This window comes from Harmonia axyridis, chromosome 1, assembly GCF_914767665.1.
Source record: "Harmonia axyridis chromosome 1, icHarAxyr1.1, whole genome shotgun sequence".
NCBI lineage: Eukaryota > Metazoa > Arthropoda > Insecta > Coleoptera > Coccinellidae > Harmonia > Harmonia axyridis.
Window position 1 is genome coordinate 39,621,202 of NC_059501.1, and position 17,068 is coordinate 39,638,269.

A 17,068-nucleotide genomic window follows, 5' to 3' on the forward strand; every position below is an offset into this window, starting at 1 on the left:
ATAGAAAAATTGTAGAGTGTGTTCTACTGATTCCAAAATTTGAAAAATATACTAGGTGTCTAATTTGAAAAAATAGACTTTTTTACAATTTTGTAACTTGGCAAATGATGATTTTTTTTGGTCCATCCTGTATTATTGACAACCATAATTCAAAAGCAGTGACACAGATCAGATCAATATCTAACGACTTGCAAAATTTCTGACTTAAATCTCAAATATTGAGCGAACTAGAGTCATTTTCGTAATACGCCAATTTGATCTAAAATTTGTAAAAATAATTAATAACTCAAAAACCGTTAAAGATAGGAATGGAAAAGTACGAGTAAATAGATTTAATATTTTATGGAGTATCATAAAAAAATAGAAATACCGGTGTCCCATTTAAAACAACAAAGTTGTTGCCAAATTGTCGTACATCCGGCAACACTGGAAATGTGAAATTATTTTAAAAATATACCTTACATGGCCAAATATCTATCCACAAAATTTGAAATCTTTACCATCAATAGTTTCCATAATAATCTAATAGGCCACTCACCTTGGGACACCCGATATAATTATGAATTGATACTTATACGTTTCAACTGAATTTTTCCAATTACCTTTTGAGTTATGGTCTACATCAAACTCTATAGTTTTGTGCTAATTCTGAAATGTGGTTCGGCTTTTTCCATGTTATCTTTATTAATTTTTAAAGCCGTTCTGACAAGGATACTAGTTTGTAATTATTCATTCATCAACAAATCTATTTAAATGTTGAAATTGTGCTGAAATTCAGACAATGCATCAAGTATCCTCATGGCATTATAATAATTCTTCAGTTGATTGTTTTTTCATTTTATTGTTTTTTACAAATAAATTTCTTCTTATTCGATTCATTGGTTTTTAGCCTTCAAATTGAAGTCTTTTGTAATTTCGAAGGAAAATACTGGTAGGCTGGCTGATTGATTTTGGTTGAATATTTTTAATAAATTTGTATTGCTACTTTGATACTAGATACACTGCTGTCTTTTTTACTTCCAGAGTTATGAATTCTTGAGAAATTTCTAAGCTAGTGTTACATTGTCAGATTTTTGCATTCGATTCGTTGATCATTTCAAAACATTAACTAAAGAGTTTAGAATGAATTTGTGAATTCATATGAATTCCATTATCGAATACATATATTGAAATATCTACATTTCATTGAAGATATTACTGAACTATCCTAGAAAATGATTCATATCAGAATTCATACATTCCTCTCACAAAATAATAAATATCCAATATCAAAATTTTTTGATAGTGGATGTTCCTCTGATTCAATTTCCATTCCTCCATATCGTTTCATTACCGTCCTTCCTAATTGCTCATTTATACAAATTAAGTGCGATATTGGACATAGGACAATCAATTATATAGAATGTTCTATTTACATGAAGTCAATAATCATTTGGCTATAAGTGAATGGCTTGTGGAAAGGTGCAAGCGTCCCACAAAGTAAAAGCCTGCTTCAGTTCTAGCATCAAACAACGATATATCTATCATTCTGGAACGATTGATTAATGTTTGAACGGGCTTATATTCAGTTTTGCGGGTCTGTTAGAGGGGAATAGATTGGGGTCGCAGATGGTTCGAAGCTCGACCAAAGTTGAGGGATCATTCGAACAATATAGCGAACAACACACCGTATACCCCCCTCGCGTAATTACTGTTTGAACTGTTATCGCTCTCTGCAGATTACGCTCTGTTTGTTTGTGTCACGTTTCGATACGGCCACGACCTTTCTATTTTTGAGCGGTCGTTCCCCGAACAGACCGGTTTTTTTATAAAGAATTTCTTTAGAAATCAAAGAGAATACAATTATAATAAATGTGAAGGTTCGATTTTTCTGTTATCAAAATGAATGCTGGGTTATCTTACCTCAACATTCGAAATAAATCTCAGAAAAACTTTATAATTTTCTCCTTGTAAACCTTCATAGCTAAAATTTCAGATGAATCTCTAACAGCATAAACAGAGGAATAATTTTTATGACTTCAATAAGTTTAATAAACGAAATTTTAACCTATTATGAACACTTTCAACATTTTCAATCGAAATAATATGGAATTGGCAATTTTAAAAGGACCCCGTGAATGCTAGAATGCCTACAACCAACATGGATTCCTATTCAAATGCAATTTTCTGTAAATAAAAACCACACTCAAAAGGTATGTCCGTAAGCATTCTTGAAATATCATTTTTGAAGATATATTTTTCTCTTATCAAAACTTTGAACTTTTTTTTTGGATAATATGACCTTTCGACTCCTGTTTCAAATAGTCAACCAACTAATGGTAATTAAAAATGTTTTCTGCTGCCTTGTTCGGAATTTTTTTCCAAAATTTTAGAATTTTTTTCATTCCTTCTATGTTTACGTTTGACGATTGACAGTTTTTCCATGGCAACGATTATGCGTCTAATAAAAAATTAATATCCGTTCACCGTGATGAAATTCAATCAAATTATATTTTCAAAGGACCACAAATATTGCTCACCCATAAGGTAATAATTTAAGACTGGTTTTTAATGAAAATTATTGTTAGATACGGGGTCAGTCAAACATTCAAAATGAAATAAGTTCAGTTACGTGGAATTTTCCAATTTTTTGCCATCAGATACTCGTTCTTAGTTTCACTTAATTCGAGTACACTATTAACTATAATTAATCTTGAATATCCAATGACCAGTTTTTGAGATTAACAGGTTAATACATTAAGAGGGGCAACCGTTATTACAAAAGTTATCAAAATAAATTTCAATGAAAATTTCATAGAGTAACTGTGAAAGAAACGTTGGCATTTACTTATTTTTCTCTATTTCTTTATCGTAATGAATTTATTGCAGTACCTACTAAAAACAGTGCTATAATAAACTCATTACAACATTGTTTTCAGTTATATTTTTCGTTTTGTGGTTGTCCACACTGATTTTCGATTCTATCAAATTTCGACACACGTCAATTGTCAAAATAATATAATTTGGATAGAGTGAAATGATTTGCAACTTCATTCGCAATTTCTCTCGATTCTCGTGGTGTCGAATCGAATTCGTCAGACATAATTCACGAATTTAATGCGTAATTATTTATTATTTCAAATTCCGTAATCTGTCAATTTTCGTAAGTCACACCAATTGTCAAGATACAATACAAAAGTCACTAGAATGGATAATAGGAATTTTTCATTGAATTTCGAAAATATTTCACAAAACTTGATTGAAACAAAGTAATCGTTCCAGAAGGCAATTCCAACACTTATGGGTTCGAATAGGAATAGGAGCCCATTCTGCAACTTGTTTTATATTACTATTATTACAATTTACAAGTTTATATAAACGTGCTATATTTTTTACAGTTCTGTATACGAGGCATTGTCATAAACAATTGTACCATCTACGTTTTTATTCAATCTGTCTGATTTTATATAAATATATCGAAAATTTTCAATGTTTGGATCTTAATTCTTGGGGAATTGAGTGTATTATTATGGAGAGTTGGGCAAGTAATTTTGTCGTCGGTAGAATCCAATACCGACGTCAAAATCATTTACATAAATGCTCAAATTATTCATCTAATTCTTCAAAATAAATCATTCAATTTCCCAAATATTAAGAATTGGTCTAGCATCAGAAAAAAACAGACCCTTGCATTGGTAATATACACCCTAAGAATTAAGTTGAATGAACTCTTGACACTTTGGAGGACCGGAGAGGTACTAAATTAAGTGTTACAGATTTGTTAATCGATCTTTCAACAAGCTCATAATATGAAATCAAATGCGCACTTTAAAAAATCAAACCCTCTTTTTATTCTTCATTCGGTACGGAAAAATCATCAGTTGTCTACCCTTTGTTTATTTTCATGTTTCATACACGCATTTACCCCACTAATCAAGGGGATGAAGGGGTGAATGCAGCTGCCCGATCCGTAAACATAAATGTACGTAGGGACGAGGCATATTTACGTTCCGAATGATATACCTGGGGGACTGCGTCCGACGGCCGTGGGCGATGCACCGTTGCGCTATCGGAATAGACCGTGTGTTGGAGTTTCAATTATTCAGGTTGTTTGTCCGTGGAGCCGACAGAGGAATACTAATTAACAACGATGACGTAATGGTCTTATATTTTCCGATGCGCGTGCACGTACGGTAATGTATGGGTAATCCGAACAGAAAGTTGGCAGGACCCGTTCGGTTTATCAAATCATTCGGATTATAGGAATCATATTGAATGATATCTATAATCCGAACGTCGGTCGTTCGGATTATAAAATCATTTTAGAGCGTGCAAACTCATTTTCATAAAAAATGCTGTACTTTATATAAAAATATCTATTTCTGCCCATCGAAGAATGAAATAATCGCCTCTTTAGTGAACACTTTCTGAACAGGTTCTTCTTCGTTGTCAGAGCTATCATTTTCCTCAGTGCCATCAGCAATTATCTCATCATGTGCCTAAAACTCTGGGTTTTTTCGTCATCACTTCGTGGCAATTTTTGATTTTATGTTTCATCTATTGGATCATAGTACGATTTACTCTGTTTGCTAATTCAACTGAATCAAAACCTTGATCTAGTCCTTCTCCTGATACTCTCAAAGGAATCAAATCTTTTGCATTTCATTCTTCCGTTCGGATTGCAGAGTTCGGGTTGTTCAGATTATACATACATATCATTTTACCAATTGGGCCGTTCGGATTATAGGGTAACGCAACGCAACTCAAGTCGAATTGGCGACTCTATTCAAACATAGGCAATTTTATTTTTAGTTTTTTAATTAATTTGGTTCTTCAAAAAATTATAATAACTGTTCAGTTTGAAGAGAATTTTGCACCTATCATTCATGAAATGATCGACTATTTCACATGTGTGAGGCAATATAAAAGCTCATCCAAAACATAGTTTCGACATCTGATACATTGTTCACGTTGATCAGATTGGATGAAAAATTTCTGAAAATTTTACCTACTTCAATAGCGCCTTATATTGATTTCAAAGACTAATGAATTATTCACATAGCACATTATGTGAGTTGATATAATTTTCATTTTTTTGCGTAGTTTAATGATTTCTAAAAAAAAGGTTATTTTTAAACCAATGCAATGTTCATTATTACAATGTTTGGTTCATTATTCGATCAGTTGTATTTTGTGTCAATTGTTTATTATTGTTTATTCAATGTTCTTCAATCCAATGAATATTTCATCGAAACAACTAACATTCAACAACAAAGTCATGTGATTGATGACATTGTATCAATGAATATCAAGTTGATGATTACCATTTTTTTAATACAACAAACACGTTTTTTTCAGTGTACTGAAACCATTTCAAATACTGTAATGTCTCTCAAAATTGAAATATCGTATTTACTAAAAAAAAAGAAAATGCTTAAAGTAAAAGATCCAACATCTGAGTGTAAATATTTTCATCTGTCAACGATTCGCTCCACAGGGTGTTCTGAATAAAAGCTTACTTTACATTATTTTTTTTCACCTCTGTATATAACAAAAAACGAAGTAACTGAGGAAGGCATCTGAATACTTATGTTCCCAAGGAATCAAGCTATAATTCAAAAAAATAATAGCTATATTCAAGGATCAGGAGAAAATGAACTACAAACTTCGTTGAGATTTTGTCCGTTACCCTAATTTTGCCGGTGTCTATAGTTTGAAATATATGGTGAATAAATTACGACAATCATCATTATCTAGTTTTGTTGAACCCACAGCGAATGTACTAAACGGATGAGGATTCATTCAACAATAATATATTCTAAAACAAATTGCAGAATGGGCTCCTATTCCAACACGATGCGAAAACTCGTTCCTTCGTCGCTCGTTTTCGAACGCACGTGTATTAGACGATATTGTCTCTATTTCAGTCGAGTTTTGTGAAATATTGTCGAAATTCACTGAAAAATTCAGGTTATACGTCCTAGTGACTTTTGTATTGTATCTTGGCAGTTGGTGTGACTGTTACGAAAATTGACATTACGGAATTTAAATCGTACGTTTCGAATCTCGAAATAATTTATAATTAAGCATTAAATTCGTGAATAAGGTCTGACGGTATCGATTTAACACCACCAGAATTAAGAGAAATTGCGAATAATGTTCCAAATCATTTCACTTCATCCAAATTATAATATATTGACAATTTGACGTGTGTTGAAATTTGATAGGATCGAAAGTCAGCGTAGACAACCACCAAACGAAAAATGTAACTGGAAACAATGCTGTAATGTGTTCATTACAGCACTGTTTTTAGTACTGTAATGAACTCATTACGATACTGAAATAGAGAAACACTTCTGTAGGTTATAAAAAATAACCATTCAGACTTAATGCGACCGGTATAACAATTTATTTTCACATCGAATTGTAAATTTCAATTCCGCCCTTCTCGTTTAATGGACCATTTGGTACACCAATTAATCAATCAGTAAAGGCTATCATCAACGGTCCCACAAACGTCGACAAAATAAATCGTACATCTAGTTCGCCTTCTACCCCGGACCGGATGCCCATATCGGGGTCCATATGTTCACCGGAAGCTGTCGTGTCAGATGATCCTAGAAGGGCGAGGATGGCACGGCGGTGAAGGGGGGGCCGAGCGGAGTCTGCGTACGAAAAGAGGACGAAATCGATACTGCGGTCTGAGGGCGGCCCCCGGATTCACAAAACCACGCGCATAAATCGGGGGGTTCGCAGACACGCGTTCGCTACGTTTAATACCCCACCCACTCCCCTAACACCCCCTTGATTTGATTTATGGCAACGCCGTGTATACCTAATGCGTTAGGAAATTTGTCCGATTTTATGCACCGGTATGATTTTCATTCAATTTAGATTCCAACGCCTGAAAAATTGAGGTGGAGTAGGTTATTCGATTTCGGAGGCGAAATAGGGGATGGCGATTTTTCTACGCTAGAATTATGACATATATTTGCATGATTCTGTATCTCGATTCGTTGTGATACGGATTTCCGAATTATCGTATAAATATTCGTATGGAATAGCGGAAATGGAAGTATATTCAGCATAATGCCATTGCTTGAGAGGGGTTTATACCACGTGGCTTTCTCGTGATCTGCAAAGTTCAACTACTCCTGTATCCTCACCTTTTTTGAAATCTCACCATTTTTCAGGTTAAGTAAATCAATCTCAAGCGTTCCTCTTGATTTACCGTGTTTTCTACCACATGTGAGAATTCAAAATACGTTTTGAAGTCTTTATTTTCAATTTTAGAAAAAACGCATTTTCAGCCTTGGACAAGACTTTTTATATAACATTGTTATATGGAATTCATTGAGGTTTGTGAGTTTATTATCGCTTTCAAGATGATTTCTTTCATTGCAATACGAGCATGTCCGAGATTTATCATTTTCCTTTATCTACCCGCTTTGTCGGTGTCGCTCTTTGTTTTGCCATGTGTGATTTTTGCATTCGTCATCGTATACACTAACCCGTTGTTCTCGGTTTTTCTCGTGTTTTTTGTATCATTTCCGCCACAAAATTTTAATAATGTAGTTATCAAAGCAATGAATTGATTTATTTGCATCGAAAAATTGTGTTTTAGAATTTAATGTTTTTCGTTCGAATTGCAATTTATTTGTGAAGTCATCAGTTTTGAATTGACCATACTGGGTGTTCCAAAATTGGAGGTACAAACGAAAATGACAGATTATTTGACTCAAATTTGGCATAGATATTCCAATTTAAAGTTTTCATCATGTGATATGCTAATTTGAATGCAAATCTATGGGATGATATTTTTTCTGGAAGATTGCCTGCTTCTTTCCACTAGAACTTATTTTTGGTGAACCACTGGAAGTTAGAAATAATGTAAAAAGAATCTCGAGACCAGTACTACACTTTTGTTTTCTTGTCATATCTCTTACCAATTTCGAGAAAGAAATAAGCTGTGATGAATGAAATTATAAGTTTTGGTATTTATTCACCCAAATTGTAGAGAAGATTAATAAACTTTTATAAGCATCACAAAAAAGTAGTAGTACAAGAAACAACCTGGTACCTCGAGAACAAACCGTTTACGAGTTCATGTATGGGACTTTTTATTCTTAAAATCATTCAATGAATCTCTCATTTTTCTTCGTACCTCCAATTTAGGAACACCCTGAATAAGGTAACAACAATCGAATCGATAATCAAAAAATGCTATTATTTCGCGTAATTTCTGGTTCGAACTTCGTTATTTCAAACCTTTCTTTCTCACATCGCAGCTATGAGTAAACTTTGTCGTCAAAAAAATGTTTTCGATCACATCCTCTCCCCCAAGAAGAAAAAAGATCTGGTTAGATTTACTTCAAATCATTCGAGATGTTTCATGAGTTGAAAGGAAACACTAAACCATTAAATAAAATTTACAATGATTTATTCATTTTCAACCCTAAAATGATTTGTTTCCTCTGCTGAATTCATCCTCGATGCCATTATTATATTGTTATGCAATCTTCCATCTCGCTCGTCATAAACTCGTACTGCCGCTTGCATAAATCGCAATAACCGACCGAGCTATAATTAATACATAACGACGTCCTGTTTAGAATTTCGACATGGATATTTATGATAATTCAAGTCGACAATAATTTATCAATTGATTTGTTAAATGTATGCAGAATTGCTTTATTGGGATTTTTCTCTCAGTCGTTGAACCGATCAAATGACTTCCGTTTCAATTTACAGTAACATTACGGTGCAATTTCAAATCGGTTTTATGTGGTTTTCAATCGAATTTTCCTATTACATTGTGCACCTAACATTTAAATTTCCGCACTGGATATCGATTTCAATGCGTTTTTAAATTTTGAACTCTCGTCCTTGTTTTATTTTTGACGATATTCAACCAATATTATTGTAAATTGTTCAATAAAACTCAGAATATGTATTCATCCAATTTTTTAATAGTACATTTCGAAACAAGTTGCAGAATGGGCTTGTATTTCAACACGAATGCGAAATTCGAAAACGAGCGACGAATGAACGAGTTTTCGAACGCATGAGTGTTGGAATTGCCTTCTGCAAGGAGTATCAGACGATATTTTCTTTATTTAATTCAAGTTTTGTGAAATATTGTCGAAATTCAATGAAATATTCAGTTTATACGTTCTAGTGACTTTTGTATTGTATCTTAGCAGTGACTGTTACGAAAATTGACAGATTACCGTACGTTTCGAATTTTGAAATAATTCATAATTACGCATTAAATTCGTGAATTATGTCTGACGAAATCGATTTATCACTACCAGTTTTAAAAAAATTGCGAATAATGTTGCAAATCATTTCACTATATCCAAATTATATTATATTGACAATAGACATCTGTTGAAATTTGATAGGATCGGAAGTCAGTGTAGACAAGCCCAAAACGAAAAATATAACTGAAAACAATGCTGTAATGAATTCATTACAGCTCGGTTTTTAGTACTGCAATGAACTCATTACGATACTAAAATAGAGAAAATCTTCTACAAGTAAGGCCTCATCCAAATAAACTTTAGTTAACCAATAAACCGATCATGAAATGAAAACATAAGTAGCATTTAAGTGATGGTTCTGCTTCTTTCATGCACTAATATACAAAATGATATTCCTAGGAATTTGGTAAAATAATAATTATAATAGATCAAGGTTCGAAATTATGTTGCGACTTCTATTGCAATCTGTTTGTATGAAAGAGTAGAATTTTAATTCATTGGCTTTTAGGATTTAGTTATTTTGTTCAAACCACGACGAAATTGACCATATTTTCCATAAACCATTGTTTTCAATTTTTTCATTCAATTCTATATGTGTCTACAACGTTCAAACGTTTGTTCAATATGCAACATACATCATTATTTATCGGAAATATAAACTACCTTGTAGTGAAAATCGAGCAAATTCAAATATTTACATTGCTACAATTAGGTACTTTATACGACTTGGCACTCGAGAGTTGGCAGACTGACTAATGGCTGAACAGTTTCGCCAACATATAATTATCCACAATGTGTATTTTGTCGAATTTATTATTGCCGTCAATGCTTGAAATCGTCAAGTTTAATTACCAGTAATAAATTTCTCATAACGAAATTGCATATTTCGAAACTCACAAAGTTTTCAATGTAACCTAATATTAAATTTATAAATTAATCATATATTTCTATTGAAAAGGTTGAACGATAATCTCATAGTTTGCTTTGAAACTTTCGTTTACTAATCGTTTACGGATCTCTTGCTTATAAACTAGAAATGCTATTTTTATTTTACGCTAGAAAATGTGGTTTTTCAATAAGAATAAATCAATTTTATTTATAAAATAAATTTTTTCTCATTCCAGGTGGAAACTTCTGATGTTTGTATTGGAACCAGTATTGGAACCATCACAGAACCAGACTGTCTCGGTCCATGTGAACCTGGTACGAGTGTCACTTTAGAGGGTATTGTTTGGCACGAAACGGAATCAGGTATGAATACTTCATAACTTCTCCATTATGTATTTCGAATTCAAAAAGTGTAATAAATCTAACTTGTTTTTTTTCCAAGAATGTTTGAATTTTAGTGTACGAAATATAAAAATTTGACCTCCATTTTTGAGACCAGAAAATGATCGATTCATTAAATTTCTCGATTTTTATTTATTAATTACATATCATGGTATTTATTCATTTTCATTATTGATAGTTCAATTTTTTACAGGAGTGCTGGTAGTGAATGTTACTTGGAGAGGAAAAACATATGTAGGTACTCTACTCGATTGTACCAGACATGATTGGGCCCCGCCAAGGTTAGTTCACATTACAATTATTATTACTGAAAGCGGTTCACACGCTTAAGCCATTTGAACAAATGGCTTGACACCAAGTTTTACACTTTTTTTTTAGACTTTAGTGTTGTCCTAACTTTAAACTATTTTGGTGTTTAAAGTCGTTCCGAAAAAAACTATAGGTTACTTTGTAGCATAATCTAAGAAATACAAGTTATGTTATTGAGCATTTTAGAGAGAAAATGTAATATGTTTCATTCTCACAGCATGACGTCACATATTCAAGTCTACCAATAGAGATATATTCTGTGCTGCGGTCGACTAAAATTTAAAAAAATAAGTGGCATACCTTGTATTCATATTTATAATGTTACGTTGTCGAATTTTGTAGGAAATTCTAAACTGAATTTTTTTTTTCAGGTTTTGTGATTCTCCTACTAGTGATCTAGATAACCGGACCCCAAAAGGCAGAGGTAAAAAACTCGATTTTGTTGTTTTTGTGGAAAATCTATATGTAACTATTTCTTGCAGAAACTAGATCATCAGTAAATAGTAAATTACGAAACGGAGGCATCAAGGGACGTAGAGGCGCCGCCAATGGGTCAGGATCATCCACAGCACCTTCTTCACCCACACCCTTCGTATCCCCAAGAGGAGAACCGTGCAACAAGCGAAAAAGTAGAACAGAAGACGAAACTCCAAATCAAAAGGAATCGAAAAAATCCAAAGTTATTATTCCTCCCCCTGTTCCACCCCCAGTGATAGTTCCTACTACCACCACAACAACAACCTGTTCATCTCCCCCACCTTCCCCTATATTACTAGAATGCCCTGAACCCAACTGTTCAAAAAAATACAAACATATCAACGGTTTGAAATATCACCAAAGTCACGCTCACGGTTCGGCTGACGATGATGATACGAAAGACGTTACTTCAATGTCCGAAAACGATGAATCGAATATTGAAGCCCCTAGCCCTGTTACACCAGTGAAATCCCCCGAGAAAAGTCAAGACAGCCCCATACCCCCACAAAAACGAGACGATGAAATTGCCTACATCTTCAAATCGGGTAATATCCTGGATGTACCAAGTCAACCTACAACACCAAGGAGTACTCCTCCGTCCCCAGCTATTCCTCAGGGCTTATCAGACTTAAATACTGCAACCAATGTTAGTTCACCAGTGGAGAATAAGAATATTGTTAAGCCAGGTGTTCTTCGTTTCAATAGTACAGAAGAGTTTCCTGTCGGAGTTTTTTCTTCCAATAAAAATCAGGTTGCTGGTGAGTTTTTTAGAATTTGAAAATTTTTCAATTTTACACTTCCTTCCACTAGTAATAATGTTTGTTGTAATATCTTTTGAAGGAAGGAAGACCACTATCATTATCTTTCAACAACTGGGTATACATACAGGTTTTCACCTTATAAATATTGAGTGCTTCTGTGCTCCTATTTGCTTACTGCAAAAAAATGTTTTCACCATATATTTGAAAAAACGTACAATCATTGGTAACTGTAGAAACTCAAAAAATACAAATAGTAATTTTACATTAAAAACCGCACATTCCTACCATTCATTTTGTCTGTATATTAACATGTATCATTTTTATTTGCAGGTACTCCAAGCCTTGTTTCTTCTGGACGTAATGTTCCAGTACCAGTACTGGAGCAGCCCATACCCCAAAACGAATCTTCTATACAGCCTCAATCATTCACTAATCAGTTACAAACGCAAGTTTGTAGTATACCCCCTACGCAGTTTGCCCCAACGCTGGCAATTTCAACCCAAACAACTCCCTCTCAGATGACTTCACAACTTTCACCTCATCCGAATCAGCCCCCTTCTCCAGCTTGTAAGATTACAAATTTCAAGGTCAAGCCCACTGCCGCACTTATGCCTGATGATAAGAAAAATTCACCTCAAATAAACCAAAACAAACCTCAAAGCTTCAAAAAGAAAAATAGAAAATCTCCTGCTGGCAGTCCCCATCCTCCTCAGTCTGATCAACCCATGTTTGGAATGGAACATAGTGGGAGAGATGAAGTCCGAAGTCCTGCCTATTCTGATATCTCTGATGATGGTGCCCCTGTGATTGATACAGAAGTTGGAGATAAAAATAAAAACCCTAGTAAAAAACCCGATCCGGGTCAACCAATTTCTCATATATCTCAATATGGAATGTACCCATTTTATGGGCAATCCCAATACTTGGTTCCAAATGTTCAACCACAGCAAACTTCACAAGATCAGAATAAACCCAAAGAACCAGAAAAACAGAGTGATAAATCTACATCAGATAAAGAAATCAAAAAAGAAAGTGGCGATTATCAGCCTAAACCTGCTGGAAATACTGCACAACATTTTTATCCATACGGATATATGAGTGGGTATCCAGGATACCCTGTTGAACCAAATTATGGAATTGTTCAAGAAGAGAAGATGAAGGAAGAGAGGGTTAAAGAATCTCCTAGTCCAATTGAGCAACAAACAGTAAACAAACCCATTCCTAATCCTATTCAAGTACCAAACCCTGGTAAAACAAAACAAGACTCTAATTTAAATATTAAGGATAAACACCAAAACGAAAATCATCAAATATTAAAAGAAAGTATTGAAATGAAGAATCAAATGAATCCCTATATGTATTCAAGGTCATCACAACAACAGCCTCCAACATCCCATCATAATCAGAGAGAGGAAGATGTGAGAAGGTTTTATGTTTATGAACAAAGACGGAAAGAATCGCAACAGCACCAACAACAGCAAAACCAAGTACCGCAACAATCTCAGGGTCAAACAAATGTTGATTCCCACAAGGGTAATACAACTGGAAAAGGTGTTGTTCCACCGCCTAGTCCCAATGTTAAGCAATATAAAGATACAAAAATAGAGGATAAGGATAAAAAAGATATAAAACAAGAAGGGGTTAAACCCACTATGGAAACTCAGGGCCCTCCACCTCCTCCAACTTCTCAATACGCTTATATACATCATAATTATATGCAGTCACCTCATTATGGGGCTCTTCATTTCGATCCAAATCATTCCATGTATAGAGGTCTAATGGTTCCGGGGCCATATAGTACCAATCCTTATCTTTTAAATACCCAAATACCTAGGTATCATGCTCCAGAAGACTTATCAAGAGCTCAACCCCCACCCAAAACCTTAGATATGTTAGAGCATCACGCGCAATATTTTTCACCACATAAAATACATGAGCTACAAGAAAGAGCTATTAAATCTCCAACGCCCAAAACATCAGCAGCCAGTTCTAGTCCTTCTGCGAATGCTGGAGGTCCCACTAGTGGGCCTCCATCACAAATGAGCTCTTCATCTCCCTTGACTCAACCAACAAATGTACCTCCAACAGGAGGAAAACAAACACCTGGTGCCAACAAGGAATCTAGGTCTCCACCTCCACAAAGACATGTGCATACTCATCATCACACTCACGTAGGCCTTAGTTATCCCATGTATCCAGCCCCTTATGGAGGTGCGTAGAGATTCATTATTTTACATGTTGAACAAATTATGGAAAGGGAATTATTCTGATTTTGGTTGCTCAATTGAATTTGTACCCAGACTTGCATATTCATTACATTGCTGTTGTTTTAATGAATATTTTTGAATGGAGTAATATACTGTTCTTTGTTACCAAATTTTTCAATTCGGTCATGGAGAAAATAAGAATCAAATGTCAAGCCAGACAGGAGTTTATATAGAGAATATTGTGTTGAATTTTTTCTTTCTGAAGTTTTTGATTTGAGAAAGTTAAAATTTGAATTATTTTTTCAGCTGCTGTGATAGCAAGTCAACAAGCTGCAGCTGTTACAGTTATCAACCCTTATCCGACAAAGTGAAATCAATTTAAATCAAACAAACCTTTGTAGTGTCGAGAAACATTCCATAGCTCTGACTGGTAAACTTTAGTATGCACTGAAACAACAGTAACTCCAATGTGTTGAATCTTTATGACATTGTTTTCATTTATATTGTGCCGTTTGACGGCAAAACTATTTCCTGTAAATGATTTTATTTATGTAAATAATGTAAAGACAAAGAGGTCTTTTATTTATCATTTATAGAAAATGTAGTAGACTGATATAATATTAACTGACCTGTTAGAGAGGTATATGTATTTTTTAATGTATTTGGTCTTATTTTAACTGAATTTCTATAAGTTTAAATATATGTTCTATTTTTACTATTATCTTTAACTTCATTCCAGTTTTATTGGAATGATGTTTGTACAATTGAAATATTGTTTTTTTTACTGAAATGCATTTGTACAGCTTGTAATATTCTGTAAATATTATCTTAAAAATAAAAGCTGATTTGCTTTGTAACTGTAAATTGACTAGCACTGTCATTTCTTCCTTTTTCACTTCAGTTCCCAGAAAATAAGTTTTTCAAAATAAAACAAGTTTCATTTTGGATTTGACATCTCATGAGAAGTAGTCTGAAAATTTTGTTATTTCCATACATATTTTCTCGCCGTTAGGTATATAATTGACAGTTTTTGCCCGAAGTAGTGGAAGAACACAACAACAACACTTATACAGAAAACAAATGGTGCTTGCTCCTTATACAAGCCCTGAACTTTTTATATAGTCTTAAAAAGTCATGTTGAAAGATATCGAACATATTTGAGACAAAAGATATTAAATTCCTTCAATTTTTTATTTTGAAACTACACTCACCGAAAACACAATTACCAACTTCACCACTAAACACACAAGACAAGAATTGATTATGAATTAACAAAATTTTACATTTACTTTTTCATAAGAAATATTGCTTATTCTATTTTTTTTTAATTCCTCAACTAGTTTTTTTAAGGAGAAGAAAATAAATTCAATCAATTAGTTATACATGGAAAAATAAAGAGAAAATTCCTATACCCGATCCATAGCATTCATCATCGAATCTAGCAAACTCAACATCAAGAATAACTTATTCTATGTGAAATTTATCAAAAAAAATTATTTAATTCCTTGTATTGATGTCCAACTTTTGATTCATTATTTCCAATAATGAAACTTTGGAATTTTTTGAAGAAAATTTGTTATAAATTTTGCACTCAATCGATAATAATGAATTAGTAGGATCTAGACTCATATTCGGTACGAATATTCGCATTTGCCGCGTTAGTTTGTGGGAGCCTAAACTTGATAGCAGATGGCTCTGAGCTGTGACCTATAGTACAGTGACTATATTACATTTGCACAATATTGTATGGTAATAAAGTCACTGTAACCTATAGATGGCGAATGAATATTTTGGAGAACAATGAATTAATAGGAAGGTACGGTCAAGTAAGATGGCCACCAAGGAGCCCTGATCTTACTCCTTTTGATTTTTATACCTGGAACACATTAAAAGTTGAATTTTATCAAATACGCGTTCGAACTCGTGCTGATCTGATAAATAGAATCAAATTGGGTTATGCAGAAATGGGTCAGAAACGTTCATTCAGTGTGAAATGAATTGAACAAAGCGGTAGACATTTTTAACATTTGCTATGAGTTGATTGTTCAATTAGTCATAGTGAGTTCTTTCAGCATTTTGTGTTCTCTCTTAACTTCTTTCTTATAATATGTATTAATAAAATTTAGTCGATTCGTTTGACAGATAAATTAACAGTTCAAGTGGAGTTACTCCAATGTTCAATCAGAGAAAACAACTGATTCAATCATTAAGAGTTTCAAAATGGAAGAAAATCAGGTTTGAATAATTTCTTATTTTCCGTTGTTATCAAGTTTGCCATGATATTGAGGTGGAAAACAAAAAACAAGCAGCTAGTACAAAAGTTGATATGTCATTCGAAACATCACTAAATGAGGTAGTTTTTGCTGAAAAGTAAACATGTTCACAATTATTCGTTTTAATTTTAATATGATTGATATTGTTCACCTAAGAAAAGTTATTTTTATCTGCTTACCACGCCCACTGTAAGAAATATTTTGGCACAAAAAAATTCTTGTGTTATAGTCAATTTCAAGTTCTTTTAAAGAATGTAATCTTATTTGATAAGGCTACAAAGATAACTGGAGAGTGATTGAATTTATAAAAAAATTGAGATGTCTCTTAAAAACACAAAATGTTGAATTGAAAAATTACTTTCAATATTTCGATCGAGTGTTATATGACATTTTTTGTTGAAAATCACATGTAGAATCTCGCCTTGAAGTTTTGGACTTTTTAAAGTAGACACCCTGTATAGTACAGGCTCTGCGACTAATGTATACAGGTTGTCTCATTTAAAAGTGTC

General features: G+C 33.5%; 1 protein-coding gene across 3 annotated transcripts in view; it reads left to right on the forward strand.

The window, feature by feature from the left end:
- Positions 1 to 15,150, forward strand: part of LOC123671364 (zinc finger protein 609) — a 141,672-nt gene extending 126,522 nt beyond the window's left edge. For 2 of the 3 annotated variants that reach the window (XM_045605153.1, XM_045605154.1), the window contains 6 exons: positions 10,367 to 10,493; positions 10,726 to 10,813; positions 11,213 to 11,265; positions 11,324 to 12,076; positions 12,410 to 14,290; positions 14,593 to 15,150. In XM_045605153.1, the coding sequence (XP_045461109.1) occupies positions 10,367 to 10,493; positions 10,726 to 10,813; positions 11,213 to 11,265; positions 11,324 to 12,076; positions 12,410 to 14,290; positions 14,593 to 14,657 (2,967 nt within the window). In that variant the 3' untranslated portion in view covers positions 14,658 to 15,150. Of the gene's footprint in view, positions 1 to 10,366; positions 10,494 to 10,725; positions 10,814 to 11,212; positions 11,266 to 11,323; positions 12,077 to 12,409 lie in introns of all 3 variants that reach the window. The other variant, XM_045605155.1, reaches the window with a different exon arrangement.
- The last annotated feature ends 1,918 nt before the right edge of the window (positions 15,151 to 17,068 follow it).